We start from the raw sequence: 22,058 nt of genomic DNA, 5'->3' as shown, positions 1-22,058 counted from the left end.
ATCTACAGTATGTTACTGAAAATGGCACCATCATTAGCAACACTGTGCATGTCAGTGTCAAAAGCTGGCAAAGTAGTGTTTGTGCCAAAGGGAATGCTACATGTCCCCAGTGCTCTGCCTGATCCCTGTGCCACTCTATCTTCCAACTGCTTGGAAAAGCGACATAGGGCCCCATAGCACCCAATAGGGATCGGTTCTGGGCCTGCTGGGTTTTTTCCCGGTGTCCCGCCAGACCAGTCCGACCCTGGCAGAGATTTATTGTGGGCAACTAATCTCGCTGTGGGCTATTAACCTTAAGGCATTTGCCTCTGCTAGCTACCCCCTGTTCCAGCCCTGTCAGTATTACTTTGACTCTTGGAATAACAATGAGCCCTAATATAACTTATGGGGCTAATACAATAATAGGTTCAAAGTTTGCTCCAATTCTTGTATCCCATAGCACATAATACTCAGTTTTAAGTACCTAGAATTCATACCTGACTAGCAACTCTCTATATAAAACTCATCATGCCTTGTACGGCTCAGTGCACGTCTTGTTATCCAAGACCAGATGGGTAGGTTAAAATGATTTAATGAGCTGATCATTAAAAGAGTTTAGTTTTCGACAGAGATTAAGAAATGTTTAGAATGCCTATTGAACTGCATAAATTATCGGTAGCTGAATAAGGAGAGAAAGATGTAATGCATGATAAAGTGCTATAGAAATAACACCCTTAACATGTGGGCCTGCTTTAACAGGGGGGAGTTGTGAGATAATAGCATGTATGCAACTGGGCCAAGTAGATTTACATTTCCTATTTAGAATATACAAGTAAAGGGAAAAGGTACCAAAATTCTCTTTAACTCTTTGTGTGCTAAGCAGATAGATTCAACATGCTGGCAGGCAAGGGCTCAAAGTGCTGCAATGTAAGATCTGCACTGGCAGCTAGTGGTTATTCAGTCCATCACTTGGTCTTGATGCCGCTGAGTTGGCACAGTTTCAGTTTATGTCAGTGCCAACATGCAATGGACTGGCGCAGGCCCGCAAAATATTTTATTAACATTAATGATTTTAATAAAATACTAAATAAAATACCCACACTGTTTCTACAAGACATTGATGTATTTTAAAGTGATTCTGACATAAAATACTTTGTAGCTAACCACTTTGCCAAGACCTTCCATACTATTCACTAGCCACTCCTTGTTCTAATCAAGGGCGTTCTAGTGTGGAGCTCTAAGGTGGTCCTTTCCAGCATCAAGGTTCTGACTCCCGGTAAGCTTGACACCCACTATGAAAACAATGAAACTATGAAAAGTTCCAGGGTCCCTTGCACCATTGTATGTGTGTGTGTGTGCAAATTGCATAGTTGATTAGAGCAGATTTAAAAAGCTTATTGGCACTTTCTACATGCTGCAAAGATGCATCAGTATATACAAATTGAGCATTAATATGTCTTGTGTATTATACAGTAATACCTATGAGACTGCAATATGGAGCAAATGAAAATGGAAAAGGACTTGTTTGACATTTGTATTATTCATTGTTTATCCAAATCTGCTGTTTGATAGTACAGTTGGGATCTGCTATCTGTAAACCCATTATCCAGAAAGTTCTGAATTACGGAAAGGTCAACTCCCATAGACCCCATTATAAGCAAATAATTCGAATTTTTTTTTTATTTTTAAATGATTTCTTTTTTTCTCTGTAATAATAAAACAGTACCTTATACTTGATCCCAACTAAGATATAATTAATCCATATTGAGGCCTTCTTGCCTTGTATTCAAAAGATATACAGGTTCTTTTCAAAAAATTAGCATATTGTGATAAAGTTCATTATTTTCTGTAATGTACTGATAAACATTAGACTTTCATATATTTTAGATTCATTACACACAACTGAAGTAGTTCAAGCCTTTTCTTGTTTTAATATTGATAATTGTGGCATACAGCTCATGAAAACCCAAAATTCCTATCTCAAAAAATTAGCATATCATGAAAAGGTTCTCTAAACGAGCTATTAACCTAATCATCTGAATCAACAAATTAACTCTAAAAACCTGCAAAAGATTCCTGAGGCTTTTAAAAACTCCCAGCCTGGTTCATTACTCAAAACCGCAATCATGGGTAAGACTGCCGACCTGACTGCTGTCCAGAAGGCCATCATTGACACCCTCAAGCAAGAGGGTAAGACACAGAAAGAAATTTCTGAACAAATAGGCTGTTCCCAGAGTGCTGTATCAAGGCACCTCAGTGGGAAGTCTGTGGGAAGGAAAAAGTGTGGCAGAAAACGCTGCACAACGAGAAGAGGTGCCTGGGCCCTGAGGAAGATTGTGGAGAAGGACCGATTCCTGACCTTGGGGGACCTGCGGAAGCAGTGGACTGAGTCTGGAGTAGAAACATCCAGAGCCACCGTGTACAGGCGTGTGCAGGAAATGGGCTACAGGTGCTGCATTCCCCAGGTCAAGCCACTTTTGAACCAGAAACAGCGGCAGAAGCGCCTGACCTGGGCTACAGAGAAGCAGCACTGGACTGTTGCTCAGTGGTCCAAAGTATGTCATTCGGAAATCAAGGTGCCAGAGTCTGGAGGAAGACTGGGGAGAGGGAAATGCCAAAATGCCTGAAGTCCAGTGTCAAGTACCCACAGTCAGTGATGGTCTGGGGTGCCATGTCAGCTGCTGGTGTTGGTCCACTGTGTTTTATCAAGGGCAGGGTCAATGCAGCTAGCTATCAGGAGATTTTGGAGCACTTCATGCTTCCATCTGCTGAAAAGCTTTATGGAGATGAAGATTTCATTTTTCAGCACGACCTGGCACCTGCTCACAGTGCCAAAACCACTGGTAAATGGTTTACTGACCATGGTATTACTGTGCTCAATTGGCCTGCCAACTCTCCTGACCTGAACCCCATAGAGAATCTGTGGGATATTGTGAAGAGAAAGTTGAGAGACACAAGACCCAACACTCTGGATGAGCTTAAGGCCGCTATTGAAGCATCCTGGGCCTCCATAACACCTGAGCAGTGCCACAGGCTGATTGCCTCCATGCCACGCCACATTGAAGCAGTCATTTCTGCAAAAGGATTCCCGACCAAGTATTGAGTGCATAACTGAACATAATTATTTGAAGGTTGACTTTTTTTGTATTAAAAACACTTTTTTTTTATTGGGCGGATGAAATATGCTAATTTTTTGAGATAGGAATTTTGGGTTTTCATGAGCTGTATGCCACAATCATCAATATTAAAACAAGAAAAGGCTTGAACTACTTCAGTTGTGTGTAATGAATCTTAAATATATGAAAGTCTAATGTTCATCAGTACATTACAGAAAATAATGAACTTTATCACAATATGCAAATTTTTTGAAAAGGACCTGTATACATTTCACCTCAGTTCATTGTAACATATCTAACAGATCTGCTCCTTGACTTTAAACCACAGCCTACTCAATCCCCTATACAGGTATGGGATCCCTTATCTGGAAACTGATCCAAATAGAAGGTCAAATCATGGCAAGGCTCCCATAGACTCCATTATAAGCAAATAATTCTAATTTTTAGAAATATCCTTTTCTCTGTAATAATAAAACAGTACCTTGTACTTGATTCCAACTGAGATATATTTTTTCCTTATTGGAGGCAAAATAATACTATTGGGTTTAATTAATGTTTAAATAATTTTTTACCAACCAAATTATGGAACGACCCCTTATTCAGAAAAACCCAGGTCCCAATCATTCTGGTTAACAGGCCCCATACCTGTACGGTCTAAAATAACATATTGGCTATATTATTGGGATACCTACAGTATAATCCACCGGGATGATTCAGTATTACGTGTTCTGGGCATGCGTAAAACAAGCTCAGTGAGGTTTTGTTAATCCTTTTGTCTGTATCTAACTGTTCAGAATACTGGTGGTACTTATATTTATTTGACATACCTATTTTGGATTAGTCAGAATGTTTATTTTCAAAAATACATGATTGCCTGGCTTCAACTAATTGTTTAGGGCCGTTCATTTTTTGGGCTAGCTGAAATGTCAGCCATGAAAATGTATATATTTATGTTTCAGGGTCTCTATTGGAATTTTTGGGATCTCTGTTGCACTTACCCTTAATTCAGGAGCTTATTAACCTACACCTGTTAGTAGTTCCTTGTTTTAAAGACCGAATGGCAGCTAGAAGCAATATTTGGTTACAATTTGTACACAAGACTCAGAAGCAAATCACCAGCCCTTGGTGTAACACAGGCTGTAGCATTGACTGCCTGATGGAATCACCTTTGCGCCGCATTCTGGCCTTGACCAGCTGTGAAAAATGTCTGTAAACTGAAAAAGCACAAAATGTTGAAATATTGCTTGGCATTAGGTATGTGTGTTTTTGGTAAATCTTCAATGGAAGGTTAAAAAAAGAATTCTAGGGAATTCTACCGACCCCATGTTCAATGTCAACTTCTGTGGAAATACCAAAGCCATGATGCAGCATTCTGAGAGTCTGTATTAAAGAAAAGGAATAATCTGCTAATCTCTATTGTTTGGAGAGAAAATTCTCTGCTGATTTAGTAAAAGAGTTTTCTTTTATTCAGTGGTGTAGAACCGATGGTTCTTTCTAACACAGCTCATGTGCTCCACCTGCTGGTACAGAAAAGGAGGTACATAGTAATTCTTGGATTGAGAAATTTAACTGGATATTTTTTATGGAAGTCTGTTGTTAGCTAACCTGGAATCTAATTGGGATGGCATGTCTTTGAATGCAGTTCTAAGAAGAGTTTGTAGGATATAAATGTACAGGTATGGGACCTCTTTTCCAGGATGCTCGGAACCTGGGATAAGGGATCTTACCGTAATTTTGATCTCCATACCTAAAGTCTGCTAAAAAAAATCACTTAAAACAGCATAATTGTAGTTTCAGTTCTCACATTAAATAATACAGGTAAGGGAGCTATATGATTCTCGATTCTCTCAACCTCTAGGACTACAGGGAAAACAAAAACGATTTAGACACTTGGCAGGGTAGTATAAAGGGCCCCCATCCTCCTGACAGGTGCAGCGTCGAGACTGCACCCCTACCCATTTGACCCAACCCCATACCTCCTATCCCCGAAAAAAACTCAGATACCTTGGTTGGAAAGAGAAGGCCGCCGTTGCTTATTAACTTATATATCATATATGTATATAACATAACATACTGGTAACCAAACCGTTTGTATAACAAACATTTTCTTCAACCAACAACGTTATCTTACTTGTCCTGAGAGAACTGACCCTGCTCCCAGCTGTAAAGCCTGGTTCCTGCCTCCTTACTTCCCAGGCTTAAACCAGGCTGCCTACCTTCCCATCAGGACCACAGGCCTGCCATGCTACTTCCACTACTTGGCAAATACCCCATTTCAACTCTGTATAAAATTACCCTCCGCCAACTGTGACAACAACACCTTGTCTCATAGGGATGGTGGGACGATGCGAGCTGCTGCTCCTCCCGTGGTTCACCTGAATCCTGAAATTTGGCGCATCCCTATATTTTTCATTGTGATTTGCTGTGTAAAACAAGCACAATGTTAACAGCAGATAAAGGCCTGTGGTACATAGAGTGGATTCATTGCCACTGTGCCCAGGCAATGACAGCAATAAGGTTATAACACCCAGAGCATGAACAGTGCACATGACATACACCCATAAATCTAAAATATGCAGAACTCCAATATAAAGGATTAAGTGCAGCAGGAAGGAGAATTTTTCCTCTTGTAGACCTTAGAAAAAATTATCTCCTGCATTGGTTGAAATAGTATCAGAGATGTCAACCTCCTTGAAACTCATGACATGTTGGCTGCAGCCAGTTATACCCTGCTTCGCCCAACCATGACTTACTGTGCACAGGGGTATTTAAACATGCAGTTGATATGACATTTAGTCTGTAGGGTTCATTTACAAAAACAGGCCTAGGTTTTTTGCACTTTGTACACTGTTCTGACCATGTGCTCTCACTGATGCAGATTGAAGGCAAGGACCAGTCTTTTCCTAATGAATAAAGTGCTGCCTGCATTTAGCAGTGCTGTATTCATGAGGGGTGGGCTAGGGGAAGCAGAGAGGTCCCTTTACCTGTCCCATAATTTGAGAGTCATTGACAGATAGTATAAACACCTACAAACAGCAAACGCAGACAAACATGAATATGGTATAAGAATGTTTTACTCGGGTAAAGCATAAATTCACCATAATGTGGCAAGTAGAAAGATATATACAGTAGTATGAATTAAGCTGACACTGTAACATGCACATATTTCACAGAAATTCCCTGTGGGTAAATCTGCCAAGAATTCTGTAAATGATGGGCAACAGAGTAATAGGGAAATGAAGTGCATATTGTCTGTATGTCAGGCTGTCAGCTCCATGATAGTGACAGTGTCAGTTGACAGTCCCTAGCCCATCAGACTAATCCTTCATTCCTCCATTTACTCAACAACACGCTGCACTATTTACATCATTTGGTGGAAAAGGCCACAGTTTGTTTATTAGTTTATGTACATAAACTTCAAAATATTTGAACTACAAAACTTCCAGCAAGTGGAATAAAAAAAAGTACAGCTGATATCAAGTATTAAAACCATTAACTTCCTTCTTTTAACATCCAATAGCCACTCAATAGCTGCAAACTGTTATAGTAAAGTTCAACCTGCGGTCACTCCTAGGCCCAATTCTCCCCCATAACTTACACCAGTTCTTGTCCCCAGTTCTGACCCCTACCACACCCCAACCTATTTACTCCCTGTCATCAGCAACCCAACTGACTGCTCCCAACACTAAGGGGCTGATTTACTAACCCACGAATCCGACCCGAATTGGAAAAGTTCCGACTTGAAAACGAACATTTTGCGACTTTTTCGTATGTTTTGCGATTTTTTCGGATTCTGTACGAATTTTTCGTTACCAATACGATTTTTGCGTAAAAACGCGAGTTTTTCGTATCCATTACGAAAGTTGCGTAAAAAGTTGCGCATTTTGCGTAGCGTTAAAACTTAACGCTACGAAAAATGCGCAACTTTTCGCGTAAGTTTTAACGCTACGCAAAATGCGCAACTTTTTACGCAACTTTCGTAATGGATAGGAAAACTCGCGTTTTTACGCAAAAATCGTATTGGATCCGAAAAATTCGTAAAGAATCCGAAAGAATCCGTAAAGAATACGAAAAAATCGCAAAGTACCGATCATTACGAAAAAAACGCAATCGGACTCCATTCGACCCGTTCGTGGGTAAGTAAATCAGCCCCTAAGTACCTGCTTACCCATGGGAGCTGCTTGAGGTAAAAGAGACCTCCTACCTTGTTCCTCTTCATCCATCACAAATCCATTCTACCAGTTCCTATGACTACAATCCCCATAATCCCTTTCCCCAAACTTTCTGGTCCTTTATTGCTTACCCTATCATTGCCCTCTTATTCCCCAGTTTATGCCTCATTCCTTGGAGGCCCCTTGTAATGGAGGATTTTTATCTCATTCCTTACAGGCCCCTAGGATGAAGAGTATTTATCTAATTCCTTACAGGCCCCTTGAAATGGAGGATATTTATCTCATTCCTTACAGGCCCCCTGGTTGAAGGGTATTTAAACAGGGAGTCTGGGATTGGCTGCACAAAATCTTACGAAACACTGGTGGGATGCAATATTCAGAAAAACACATACTAAGGAAAAGATAAAGGTCATTATGACCTGTCCCAATTAGATTCATGAGAGAACTGTAGACTGTAGAGCAACTACTGCCACTGAAGGCATGTACAAGTAAGACTTAGGTCTCCACATGAAAAACTAACTGTGTCATTCTCCTCAAATGTACACCAAATGGGAACCAAGCCCATAGCCACTCAGCGCTTACAAGAGGGACCCCTGATGATTATAGGCTGCTCTAAGCTCTGTCTCCATTCACCTACCCATGTGGCACTTGAGGGCTGAAATGTTGTTGTGTCTTTATTTTATTTTTAACCCCTACACGTTTGTCCACTACTTGGGGTGTCTCTAAAACTACTAGTACCTCAGTTGGAAAGGTTTACAGGTAAAAATAAATTTTGTAGTCTTTTTGTACCCCCTTGGAAAATTCTTGTGCTATAATGTCTTTAATGAACAGCAAACTCGTGATTTTTTTTTTTTCTCAATGCTGGAGGCACAATGAGAAGATGCTAAGCAGGCTCCATTATGTTATATTTGTTCTTACCCAACTAAAGTACTAAAAAAGGAGCAGCTGGCAAGGAACAGTGTTTGGAAAGGAATGTTGAATTCCTCAAATATCCGCAAATATCACTGCTTTTTTTTTTACAATGCAAAAGTGCAGCCCCTGTGTGCCTACAAGCAGAAGGTGACCCTCATCTTTGCTCTCATTGCAGAACGACATCCTGCAGAGATCACTCATAGCTCAGATATAATCATAACTAGGGTCAGACTAGGCTGGCAGGACAATGGGAAAAAAAGCAGTGGGTCTGTCTGGAAGCATTGGTTCTGCCCCACTGACCTCCCTCTCCCAAAGTAAGTATAAGGTAAGCACCTGGGGGGGGGGGGGGCGAGTCCCAATGGGCCCTGCATTCTGATGTGCAGACAAGAAGCAAAAGAATGTTCATTTTTAGTGATAAGAGATTTCGTCCCGTTTCACTTCTGCTGAAAATTTTGTGGGAAAAAAACCCAAAACCTTTTGAGTGAGCAATTTTGAAGCTCTTTTTTAACTGACTCACTTTGAAACAGTATTAGAAGTTCATCTCTACTATTTTAAGCCTACACCCTATTAGACTTGTCGTTGTGAGATATATTTCCTTTCTGTATGTACTTAGGTTTTGCTCCGTGTTTTTATGGACATACACAAATAATCTTGTTTGCTTGTGTTTATCATTCCAATTATTATTCTTACCTTAGGTATGATATAGCACCTTCAGAAATGTGTAAATTAGAGTGGGTATTCTCCCTAAAGCTTCCCCTGAGACCTGTAGCTTTTTTTACTAACACAGTGCTGACTGCATTAGTGAGCGCAGTATTAGTGAAGGGCAGGCAGGGAAGCATGTAGGTGTCCCCCATCCTATGGGGTATGATGGGGGACACCTTGCATGTCATTCAGATGTGCAGGGTACAGACAGGAGGAAGTATATTTCAGGGTACAGACAGGAAGAAGTATATTTCAGGGTACAGACAGGAGGAAGTATATTTCAGGGTACAGACAGGAGGAAGTATATTTCAGGGTACAGACAGGAGGAAGTATATTTCAGGGTACAGACAGAGGGAAGTATATTTCAGGGTACAGACAGGAGGGAAGTATATTTCAGGGTACAGACAGGAGGAAGTATATTTCAGGGTACAGACAGGAGGAAGTATATTTCAGGGTACAGACAGGAGGAAGTATATTTCAGGGTACAGACAGGAGGAAGTATATTTCAGGGTACAGACAGAGGGAAGTATATTTCAGGGTACAGACAGGAGGGAAGTATATTTCAGGGTACAGACAGGAGGGAAGTATATTTCAGGGTACAGACAGGAGGAAGTATATTTCAGGGTACAGACAGGAGGGAAGTATATTTCAGGGTACAGAAAGGAGGAAGTATATTTCAGGGTACAGACAGGAGGAAGTATATTTCAGGGTACAGACAGGTGGGAAGTATATTTCAGGGTACAGACAGGAGGAAGTATATTTCAGGGTACAGACAGGAGGAAGTATTTTTCAGGGTACAGACAGGAGGAAGTATATTTCAGGGTACAGACAGGAGGAAGTATATTTCAGGGTACAGACAGGAGGAAGTATATTTCAGGGTACAGACAGGAGGAAGTATATTTCAGGGTACAGACAGGAGGAAGTATATTTCAGGGTACAGACAGGAGGAAGTATATTTCAGGGTACAGACAGGAGGAAGTATATTTCAGGGTACAGACAGGAGGAAGTATATTTCAGGATACAGACAGGAGGGAAGTATATTTCATCGGTGCTCAGTGCAGTGCAAAGCACACTGAGGAGCACCGGTGATTCCAAAATGAACACGTCATGAATGACCCCTTTAGACTTTTTTTTCCTGATATAATCCATTTGCCTCAAAGCTTTCTAACAGGCCCACTATTCCTTATTTATCTCTGAATATTGAATCCAATCAGTCTTTTGGAACTGTCTGATCTGTAAGATTTTATGTAGCCAATCCCCACTTCCGGTTTAAATAACCTCCTTTCATAGAGCTGGAGAGAGACGCCAAAGGGAGAACGCGAACAGACAGATTTGCAAGCCGGGATCGAAGCGAGCCCTGCAGATCACATAAATGAAGAAAACAGCAGCACTCCGGTTGTTTTGAAAAATGTGAATCTTACTAAGTGCCAAAGGCTGAATTTATCTGCCCAGGCAGTGGGTACAGCGTGCACCTGGGGCTGCAAGAAGCTATTTTCACTGTGTAAGCACATGTTAACTGATTCTATTTGCAGATCACATAAAGAGACTGATAAGCAAGCAAGGATCCGACGCTGTTTATAAAAGGACTCCCGATGGGCGCAATTTTTATGGCGTTCGTGAGTTTAAACTTTTAATATGTTTTAGAACAAAGTTTTAGGATTTTACACATGTCCGTTGTATATTTGTCCAGCAGCAGGAGAAAGTGGAAAAAGAGAAGCTGGCAGTTATAGTTCTACCAAGAGGGAATTTGTTACAAGCTCCAAGACCATAGTGTCGGTCTGTAAGTATATGCGCAATTGGTTAAGGATAAAAGGAAGTCATGGAAGTGTGTGAAATACGGAAATTCACTTATTTAAATAGACACGAACTTTAAACAATTTGCGGTGGATTGTATTTATGTGTTTTCACAGAAAAGTGAAGTAAATTTAGTAGTGGTGTTCACAAGATTTGTTTTAGATACAAACACGTTTAGAGGGGGGATTATTAATATCATATTACTGTATTACGCTATATATCTATATATATTTTTTTAATATATTATTTTACCCCATAAGACCTCATCTGGGAAGTCTGGACAGAGGAGGGCGCTCCAGAGTAAAGTATTTTTTGTTTAAACCAAAGCACAAGGTATCTGGAGTGGGCTATACATTTCACTCACACTAAAAAATAGTTTTGTTTCACAGCAACCAAGTAGATATTTGTCTTATTTGTACTATAGCAAATGGACCGCTCCAGTACAAGTAATTAGGGATGTAGCGAACCTCACAAAAAAAGTTTGCTAACCCGTTTGCGAACTTCTGCCAAAAAGTGCGAACTTTTGCGAACTTTGCGAACCCCATAGACTTCAATGAGAAGGCGAACTTTGAAACCTAGAAAAGCAATTTATGGCCAGAAAACTGATTTTAAAGTTGTTTAAAGAGTGCCACGACCTGGACAGTGGCATGCAGGAGGGGGATCAAGGGCAAAAATTTCTCTGAAAAATACGTTGTTGTAATCAGTAATCAGAAAATAAAAGCAGTCCTTACAAGGACTATTGGGTTACAGCAGATGAGATCAGAAGGACAGCTGTCCCCAGCAGCTACATACAGAGCAGTAGAAAGTAGATTACTAGTCAGCAAAGCTACCTAAACTGTCCCTCAAACCCCTGCACAGCTCTCTCCCTATGCTAACTCATCAAGCACACACAGGCAGAATGTAAAATGGCTGCTGGGCTTCGGTTTATATATGGAAGGGAGTGGTCCGGGGGTGGTCCAGGAGGGAGAGCTGCCTGATTGGCTGCCATGTATCTGCTGGCTCTGGGGTGAGAGGTCAAAATTTGGCTCCAGCTAAGGCGAACCCAAAATTGCGAACATCACTAAAAGTTCGCGAACTTGCGAACTTGCGAACACCCGATTTTCGTGCGAATTAGTTCTCCGGCGAACAGTTCGCTACATCTCTACAAGTAATGTGTAAATGTATTGTATACAGTTGCTATTGGTTACAGTGATTGTGTTCTGTTGGCCCTCTTTTAGTCTTTTAGTAAATGGGCCTCACCATCCAAAAAGCTTGAAGTTTTCACCTGACCTATTCGATTGTAATTAAAGAGTGGGGGCTCAGGAAATGTTCTGAAACTTATAGAATTTGACTAGTCTGCCAGAAATGTTCCCAGCGGGCCCTGACCTAAGTCGGCTTGTTGCCCTTTCTGAAGCACAGGGCCTTATTATACCTATGATTATCATTGCCTGTACAAATTAAACACAAGCAGAACCTGAAAGAGTTAAGATGGGGCCAAGCAACTTACAAGAGGGGGTTCTAAGGAAGATTTTGCTCCGTGTAAATGGAAGAACAAGAGTTTGTAAATACCTCAAACAGGGTGCAGGTCACTGCAGAGGATAGCACAGACAGTACCAGCCCGCACAAACCTTTCCCCAGAAGCTGTGACCAATTCTATATATTATGGGAGGGGTAGATTCCCCAATTTCTCACAAACTTAGTTGCCTGGTATGACAGCTATTTGAGCTCTGAGTGATGATAAATGAGACATTTAAGTGCACTGCATTCACTGCTGGATGGTTTGGGTGCAGGAAAGGTGCCGCTGCCAGTGACATAACATATAACTGTTAATAATATTGGCAAGAAGCAGCAATTTTTATAGGGCAGAAAGTATAGGCAAGAAAAACATCTTTTCCAGTGAGAAAAGCAAATATTCTGTATTAAAAAGCCACTCCTCTATTAGATGGTCTGGATAGTCAGCAGGATCCACCTTGACAGCTTTGCCTGAAGGATGGAATTTGTCGGCTACTTTGAGGCAGCACAGAGCCATAACAGATGGTGCATAAGTGTAAAAGTCCTGATGGTGTGTCAGGCTCAGTGCTGCAATGCCTCTAGCTGCCGTCAGTGCAATGGCTGCTTTTGGCGAGTCCTTCTGACTGGCTACTCTCAGGAGGGTGAAGTGCTCCATAAAGTAGTCCATGGTGGGCGCCTCCAGTCGAAACTTCAATTTCCGGATGATGTTTCTCTCTAGCCGGGACATTTCCTTCAGTGTTAAGGTGTCATCAAACAGCTTTTGGTGCTTCGGTCTTCTTTGGTTCCTTTTCTCCGCTAACTTGCAGGCTATATTGAAGCAAGTGGCTCCCACTCTATTCAGGTCGGTGGTCTTGATGGGATCAGCGCAGGCAAGAAACCGCTCCAGAAGGTTGGCGGTCAGGCACAGGGAGCGAAAGTCCAAGCGCAGGTGTCTGTGGATACAAATAAGACGGCTGGTGAACTCATACCATGATGCCGAGGTGATTTCTGGCTGATGTTGTAGGAAGTTCACCGCCATAAATTTCTCTTCAAGGCCCCTGCTGTATAGGTAGCTGTCTTTCCCATACTCCTTGAAGGTCTGTAGGGCATTGCCCATGTGAGCCAAGGTGTGCCATGGCTCATTTCTAGGTGCTGGCTTCCCAGCTGATGGTCTGCGGGTCCCACGTCGATCACCCTGGTGCTTGACCCTTTTAGGATCATGGCTGCACTCAGGGGCATCAAATAGATGTTCTTCTCCGTCGCTCCGTCGTCTTCGCTTTTTTTCCTTTGAAGTCTCCATATTCTCTCTCTCTCTCTCTGTCTCTCCTCTCCAACTGTCTCGTAAGACTGTTGGTACTGGTCATCCGTTACGCATTAAGTCACCTCTGCTGCATTCTGATTGGCTGGGCCAGCAGAAACCATTAGGTGCCCATGTCCAGTTCAAACCTATAGCTTGTCTCTGTCAGTACTCACCATTTCTTTTGTAAAAGTGTTTTGTGAGATACAGAAAATGATACAACTGGGCCAATTGCCAAAAGTTCCCCTAACTTGACAAGATATCTCTCATAATGTATTTGTATTTGCTTTCCCTGGCTGCATAGGACAGCCTGAGGCACTTTGCACAGCAATCAGCAGGTGGACCTGACAGGGGACTGCAGTATATATTTCCCTGGGTGAAGGCAGCAGAGCTGTGATTGGCTTCCCCTGCATCCTACTGTGTCTCTGAGCTTGGACCGTTAGGAGGTGCCCATTGCTCAATTATAAGAGATGCAGAGCAGGGAGTTTCTATAGGGAGCCCCAATAAATGTGTCATTTTTAAAGTTAACAGCCCTTTGTAGCTCCCATAAAAATCAGGCACTATATCTTATTCATTATTGCCTACATGGTGAGGGTGACAAAAGGTTATACGTGCCCTTCAGTGTTCCGCCATGTAAGGGTTTGAGTGGCTCCTCCTGTATTTGCCAGTGATTTTACACAGGAAGTCCCCTGTTCACTGAAATGTAAAGCCCACGGCTGCTCTGTGACATCTAATATCTTATATAATTTACAGTACTGGGGAAAGCTTTAATCACAGTGCTGCTCAGTGTTCCCTGCCCTGTATGACCTGCAGCCTTTTGCCTTTATATGGCCACAGAAAATCTCAGTAAGGCTCATTTATTAACAGTGGGCAAACCTGTACCAGTGCAGTAACCCACAAAAAAACAAATAATCTTTTGGCATAGCAGTACAATGGTGCGGGCACCATCGATGAAAGTGAAACTTTGAACCATAGTCTTTTCCCCTTGTCTACCGGCAACATACAGTGCGGCAGGATCAAAAGGACCCGGCCTAGAAAGAGTTTGGATTATGGTTTTTGTGGCAGAAAAAAACATGTATGCATAGCTTATCAATAATAACAAATCTAGGCCCATAAATGATTAGAAAAATACACTTTTTTTAATTTGAAGTACCAAAATCATTATAGAAAAAAATGTAGGTGTGTATATAAAATGTATATATATGGATACATAGGCCATGACCATTTTCCCCCTTTGGAATTTTACCTGTATGGTTTTTCTCACACCATGCAATTAAAACAGACTTGGCAATTCTTTCCCCTATAACAACTGTCGTATAACAAACAAGAGGATTGTGCCGCTCCCACTAAGATGCTTTAAGAGCTATGCAAAGGGCTCATACCTGGCCTGATGCTGGCTGCACTGGCAGCAGACTCCCCACTCTGTATGTGAAAAAGCCACTGCTAATAGGAAAAATTGATCCATCAATGACATTTGTCCAGAGTATAATAACTCATGTAAACAAGCTGCTGGCCCAGTTTGTTCAAATAAATCTAATTGGCCTAACCACTGGGGCAACCAAAACGGGCAAAAACCTGTCCAGACAATGTGATCTGTTTGTTAATGGATAGATGTAGGATTTACAGATAATGGCAATTTACATTCTTAAAGGGGTTGGTCACCTCCAAATTAACTTTTAGTATGATGTAGAGAGTGCTATTCTGAGCCAATTTGCAATTGGTCTTGGTTTTGAATTCTTTAGCTTTTTGCTCAGTAGCTTTACAGTTTGACATTTCAGCATCAGCAGCAGTCCAATTTAACCTAGCAACCAGATAGCGGTTTGAAAGAGGAAGAGAAATATGAATAGAGAAGGGACTAAACCGAAAGATAAGTTTTAAAAAGTAACAAATATTAAAAAAAAATTGTAGCCTCACAGAGCAATAGTTTGTGGCTGCTGGGATCAGTGACCCCCCCCCCCCCCCCCATTTGAAAGTTGGAAAAAGGCAAAAGAGGAAGGCAAATAATTCAAAAACTATAAAAAAATATGTAAACCAACTGAAAACTTTCTAAGAAGAACATTCATTAAGATAATAAAATTTAACCTGAAAGTGAACCACCCCTTTAAAGTGCAGCATCAAATGGCCTCTTGTTGCAGGTGAATTTCATGTATTCTTGCCTAAAAATTCACAATAGCGCTTTTATTATAAGAAAATTGCCCATTGTCTCAAGCAATTCCAATATCCAGCAGTAGGGGGTGTTGTAAGTTTGTAAATGGCCCCAAGGAACCCCACGTCTTACAGAGGTCACACAACTAGTTGCTAGGAATCTAGCTGCACACACTAACATGAAAATAAACCTCAGGGATGTAGGTAATGCATTGGTTGCTAGTGGAGGGCACATTCAAGGCAATTATCAGAGACGATCATTCAACCAGGGAAAGGATAAAATAAGATTTCAAGAGCACTGTCTTACAAATAAATGAGGCCCTGACATTTCATAAAGGCATAGGTGCTGTATATGGGCTGTGAAACTCCTCGGTAACTTATCCTTCTATATTTTCAGCAGCAGGTACACTATACTCTATATAAATTACAAGTATTGCATTTTACTATGCAACATCATGTAATTCATACCCTTACATGCTATTTCTAAAGAGTGATACTAGGTATAGTATGCTTATTTCTAATAGGCATACTATGCAGCTGGAATAAATGAGATTAAAAAAATGTGTCAGGGGAAACTGGCCCAGTTTGTTCTTACTAGCCTGGTAACTGAATACCCAAGGGATAAAGACCACCTGCCTCCTACCTGGGGGTGGGCCTGCCCCATTCCTCCCATGCTGGGGTGTATATATTAAAGGCAATGACACACAGAGCTACTTGTTGCGGCTGCCCTAGCCTGTATGACTGATACCTATGCCCTGCACAATGGGCCATGTCTCTACTGTATATTACAAGTTAGGTTAATGCCCCATGGGGAGATTAGTAGCACTTAATGAATCTCTGCTACTGCGGGCAACTAATCTACCCAAAATGCCTTTCCACCAGCAATAAAGGGAATCGCCTTACCCATCGCTTCAGTATTCCAAGCTGTGTGAAGTTGACTGCAGCCCTTCCCTTTATTGCTGGTGGAAAGGCTTTTTGAGCAGATTAGTCGCCATCGATAAATCTCTGCTACCATTGGCGACTAATCTCCTTAAGCTAATCTATATCAACTCATCTGTACTGGATATTTGTATCCTGTAAGTGCATTTATATAAAGGTCAATATGGGCATTGTGTGTCCTGTCCACCCATGTACTTATCTCAGATTATCTTGTTAATCTTTGAAGGGGTTGTTCATCTTCATCTTTTAGTATGATGCAGAGTGTGACATTCTTAGACAATTTGCAATTGGTCTTCATTTTTTATTTTTGAGTTTGTCATTATTTAGCCCTTAGTTCAACTGGAATTTAAGCAGCTATCTGGTTGCTAGGGTCCAACTTACCCTAGCAACCAGGTAGTGGCTTTAATGTGAAACTGGAAAACGTAGAGGCGAGGACCTGAACAGAAAGATAAGTACCAAAAAATAACAATAACCCTAAAATTGTAGCCTCATAGAGCAACACTTTATGGGCTACCAGGGTCTGTGACCCCCATTTAAAAGCTGGAGTCAGAAGGCAAATAATGCAAAAACTATAAAAATAAAAATGAAGACCAGTTGAAAAAATGCTAACAGGTCATTTTATAACATACTTGAAAGTTATTTTGAAGGTGAACCACCCCTTTCATAAAGGTTATAATGGTAAAGAGGCACTGCATTAGCCAATAAGCTCTCCTAGCACTTTAGTGAACTGCTATGGGAGCTTAAGGTGGCATTTGGTAGGCGATACCAGATTGATCCAATTGTTTGGCCCTTGGGTGGGAAGCAGGCTGTGGGGATAAGGCACTCCTTGCCCCAATGGGATTTTTACAACCTGTGCGATTGACATCCAGCTTATTATGGGGCAGATATCGGTCGGCAGGCCTGTCTGAGGGCCCCATACATGGGCTAATAAGCTACCAACTCGCACCATCAGCAGCTTTAATCTGCCCGAGTGTGGCCACCTTTAGAAACTATTGCATCTGTAACAGTGAACCTACTGTAGATTTCTTTCTACAGAATCAGGTTCCCTTCCATGGCTCCACAGGCAGTACTATAATCTGCACTGGGCAACCAACAACCTGGGGGCTCAGCATGCAGGATAAGTACTGTGGGCCAGAATCATGCAACCTGCCCACTCAGACTCAACTCATGTTGACTCAATGCATTTAATTAGTTCTACATTTCTCAATCTTGAAATGAGTGCCTTAGGCGTTGCACTTAACCCCGGCTTAGCCTCAATATCTTAGTAGGGATTCAAGAGTAATGTTTCTCAATTTTGTGGAACTAATAATAATAATAAGGGGGATACAACTGAATCCAGACAGACACCAATGGCAATATGTCCTTAGTGACTTATAATATCTTTATAAATTACAGCATGAGGGACATTATCCTATATAAAATAATAACCAAATGTTGTCTTTTTTTTTTTTTTTTTAAATAGAGATTTTTGTACAGTATTCTATGTAGGTCAGTGGTAAGGATTGCCAACTGAATCTCTAACTAAAAAAAATCGCCAAAGGGATAAATATGTTCTCTAGCCATGAGATATATATACACACATACACACACATTATCTCAGAATCATGCGTCTTAAATGTGATAGATATAATATTGACAATACAAGGTGGGCACACTATTGATTAGTGTATGTGCAAATTTTCTGTACTTAGTAAATCCCCAACATAAAGTATTAAATTTCATTATTTCTGTTATCACCATAACTGCTTTTTTCAAGTTAGAAATGAGTGTGTGTATTGAAACGTGTCATTTATTTCCAGGCCCATGATAAACTCTGTAAACGCTTACGCTTTGACTATACCGTACACCACCAATCGCTGACCTTTTAAGACAGGAAATGTGTGTACTTAAATATATAATTTATTCTTCTCTATAATTAAAGGTGCAATTTCCTTCAGAAATGTGCTTGCAACTTTGCAGCTATGCGTATATTCCACTCCACAGGCGTGTCCACTGAACCACAGTTGAAAGGACACATAAATGCGCCAAATTGGCTGTGGCAAAAGGAACGATGGTGGCAGCCATCTTTGAAGTGACCTGCAAGGAGAGCATTTTTTTTTTAACTTCATTTTTGTGAGTCGACCACCAAAGCTTCAGTCACTCCACTTCATGACGCGAGGCACCTCTTCACAGTATGTAGGTGCAACACGCACCGTACAATGACACTGAATATGGCTTCAACAGGGTCTATAGTTTGTGTTATTTTAGTGATCGGTTCAGTTAAATAATATAGAGTCCGGATCTTGATTGGCCATCTGTGCTATATGCTTTAGGACGTCTTTCTTTGTTATTATGCCAAGCAATCTCCTGTGGGGAAGAGAAGCGAAAAGTTAGTGCCCAGAACTGCGTGGCACATTTTGCTTTCAAGAACAAACACCAGTAACACAGTATGGGATATTATATATACTGTAATATCATTAAATACAGGGCGACCTCCAGGTAACTTTTTAAACATAGCAGTACCATTAAAACCAAGAAATTTATGGAATTTATATAATGGGCATTCAAAGTAATGACAATACCAGTATCTGCTATAGGGCAGTGTGTTCCCAATTCAAGAAATGGAAAAGGGTGCTCTGACCACCTAGCTTCTAAAAGGGTCATACTGACTTGCAGTTTCTCCAGTACTGCTAATTCTGGGGGTTCAGATCACATTAATTTTCTGTGAAGGCTTTAGCATTATGATTCTTTACTTGTCACCCAATTAAAAAGCCCTTCTTAAGCTCCTCCCTCACATTCCCAATTTTCACTTCAATTATTTTGCTTTTCCTGCCTTACCCATTGTGTGTCACAAGGCACTGCCGTAGACCAAGCTTACGGAAAATATCCACCACAATCTCCATAGGCGTCTGGTCTGTTATTGTGAAAGGGCTTAAGTCCATAATTGCCCTGAGTTTTAGGCTGGGCGGAGCGGTCGGTGGTTGGGGTGGGGTGTGTTCTGTAAAGTAAATCTGCGATGTGCTCACTATCCCTTCTTGCTTTTTCCGGGCGCTCTCTGAATAGAAAGAAAATAAAAATTAGATTGGTCAGGTAACAACCAAGTCCAACTGTGTATTTATCTTAAGCCAACCTGCAATTGGATGTGGGTGATGGTTATTGTCTGTCAGAGTGAGTTGTACTATAAACATTTCTGCTCTATGGGTTTTTCATTATAAACATATTACCAGCGATACCTTCATAAAACTATGGGGCTACTTGACCCATTTATTTGGCCCGAGGCCAATGACTTGAATCATAATTGGCTCCCATGGGCCAATGTAGTCTTCCTCTGATGGGATTTTCTAACATGACATGCAGTATATCGGTACGGCCCCATGCATGGGCTAATAGCTTTAGATTTAGAAACATGTATATACTCAAAGAAAATAAATCCCCCCTGACAGGCTACCTGACACACAGCATTTGTGCACCCCAATACTGTTCAGTCTATGGCAAATTAAAATTCATTACCACACACTGAGGCGAAGAGCAGAAAGTATTTTTACAGCTTTGAAGCCGAAACACTTACCGACAGATATAATTAGGTCTCGTCTCAGTACAAAGCCAACCAGTCTTTGGGATTCTCTAGAAATGACAATTGGGAAGCCACTGTAGGTTGTTTCATTTATAATGGCCTCGATGTCCTCCACCGTCATACTGTCTTGGGTAATGACTGTCAATATAGGGTCGTTGCGCCGGGGACGCATGACATCCATGGCCAGTGTTTTATGGCTGAACTCCTCCTTTGCCTCCAGGAATGGGTAACCATTTAAATGGATGTGGGCATCATAGATACTCTCCCGCCCCAAAGCGTCTGCCACCCACTTGCTGGTCATTGCGGCGGCCATCAGTGGTACAATGTATTCCAGCCCACCGGTTAACTCAAACATGATAACCACAAGTGAGACAGTCATACGTGTGGCGCCACCTGGAGAAAGAAATGCTATTAATATGCTTGGATCCCCATACTCTTATAGAAAAACAAATTAAGGATTAAATTGTGCTAAACTCTCTTGTTGAAGCTTAAAGATGTTATTGCTTTCTGAAAAATATATGCTCATTTTAAATTTCATGCTAGCAACAGGTTTCAAAAAAAGATGGGACAGGGGCAATAGGAGTTGTGCGATGCTAAAAAGAGTGGAACCAAAAGAGGTGGAGTCTCTCAGAATTGGGTACGGCATTAGTGCACATGGCAGGGGTAGCTTACACATCTAGGAAGGCACCAATAATGCTGAATGATATATACAGGTTTTACATATACTGCCATACGGACAGCATCTTTTTCAGAAAAGTCATTGCTTATTACTTGATTGCTACAGATAACAATTTGTCCTCATTGAACAAGAGTCATATACAGTAAGGTTCTCACCTCAGTTTACTTTAAAACTGAAGACTTGTGACCCAAAGACCATAGACAGCCTGATAAATCAATGTCTTTAAACAGGGCCAAAAGCTTCATTTGCTACATTAACATGGGCCAGTTACCTAGGCAGGCAGCTGCTCCAACCATGGCATAGAGACCAGGGGTAATACAGTCTGCTCCTTGGTTGCACCATCCTCTGAAGATCAGCCAGTCATGATGGTAGAAGGAGAGCTGTTCCATGGCAACCCCCAAAAGCCTTCCCATTATAGCGCCAACAGCCATGCTTGGGATGAAAAGGCCTGACGGTACCTATATTTAAATAACAAAGGATAACTATCATTTCCATACCAGTCTCATTACTTGCCCTCTATCAGCAATGTCTCAGGTGCCCTTATAAACACATAAATGCATAGACACTAGGTGACAATTCAGACACAATTATTGGAGAGGTCCATATTCTTGTGTATTTATTGGTTACCTTTATTTACAGGGTTTAATATTTTCTGTGACACTTAACAGCAACGGATCATCATTTACAGCAGTCCCTGCCCCAGTGGAGCTAATAGAGTAAGATCCCTACTATGCATGTACACACAGGGGAAAATGTCATCCAGAGCCAATTAATTTCCCCATTTCAGAATCAACCCCTGGACCCTAGCATTGAAAGGTGCTCTCTTCTAATAAGCATAGGGGGGCTGCAGTTTTATCTACTAATGTCTAAGCTTGCATTAACTAGAGTTAAAACTATAACAAATGGAATATTAACTAATGTAATGCAGTATTAAAAAACACATTTGTAATATATAAGTTGTATTATTAAGGTTTACTTGGCCTTTATTATTGGCACCTTGAATGAATACATGATGCAAACGTGGCTTCCATTCAGGTGGTACATAAATAAGGACAGATCCAATTTCTGCCGACACCTTGGAAAGTATAATTTACATAGTTTGCATGCAAGCCATAAATATACTAACAGATTGTGTTCCTAAAGTGCCAAGTGTTTATTAAAACCAAAGCTCTGGCTATTGTGCTAGTCAGTGCACGTAGTAAATCAAACATTGATTTTAAAATATGATTATCAGGGGAATAACCCAAACTAAAACAACTTTTTCTGGACAGCTGCTTTTGGTGCAATATATTATCCCGAT

At 41.2% G+C, this 22,058-nt stretch overlaps 2 protein-coding genes across 4 annotated transcripts in view; both read right to left on the bottom strand.

Annotated features, from left to right (window-relative positions):
- Positions 1–12,509: 12,509 nt before the first annotated feature.
- LOC100493210 (cyclin-O protein B) lies at positions 12,510–13,445 on the bottom strand. Its single transcript, XM_002945558.3, has one exon. The coding sequence runs from the start codon at positions 13,443–13,445 to the stop codon at positions 12,510–12,512; it is 936 nt and encodes a 311-aa protein (XP_002945604.1).
- Positions 13,446–17,893: 4,448 nt separating this feature from the next.
- Positions 17,894–22,058, bottom strand: part of clcn5 (chloride channel, voltage-sensitive 5) — a 36,910-nt gene continuing 32,745 nt past the window's right edge. For 2 of the 3 annotated variants that reach the window (XM_012968564.3, XM_012968566.3), the window contains 4 exons: positions 21,030–21,216; positions 20,074–20,472; positions 19,344–19,560; positions 17,894–18,872 (listed from right to left, as the gene is read on the bottom strand). In XM_012968564.3, coding sequence (XP_012824018.1) covers positions 18,782–18,872; positions 19,344–19,560; positions 20,074–20,472; positions 21,030–21,216 — 894 coding nt within the window. In that variant the 3' untranslated portion in view covers positions 17,894–18,781. 3 annotated transcript variants of the gene reach the window in all.

This window comes from Xenopus tropicalis, chromosome 8 (genome assembly GCF_000004195.4).
Source record: "Xenopus tropicalis strain Nigerian chromosome 8, UCB_Xtro_10.0, whole genome shotgun sequence".
NCBI classification, from domain to species: domain Eukaryota; kingdom Metazoa; phylum Chordata; class Amphibia; order Anura; family Pipidae; genus Xenopus; species Xenopus tropicalis.
The sequence above is the reverse complement of the archived record's forward strand: the minus strand, read 5'-3'. Positions and strand labels throughout refer to the sequence as shown.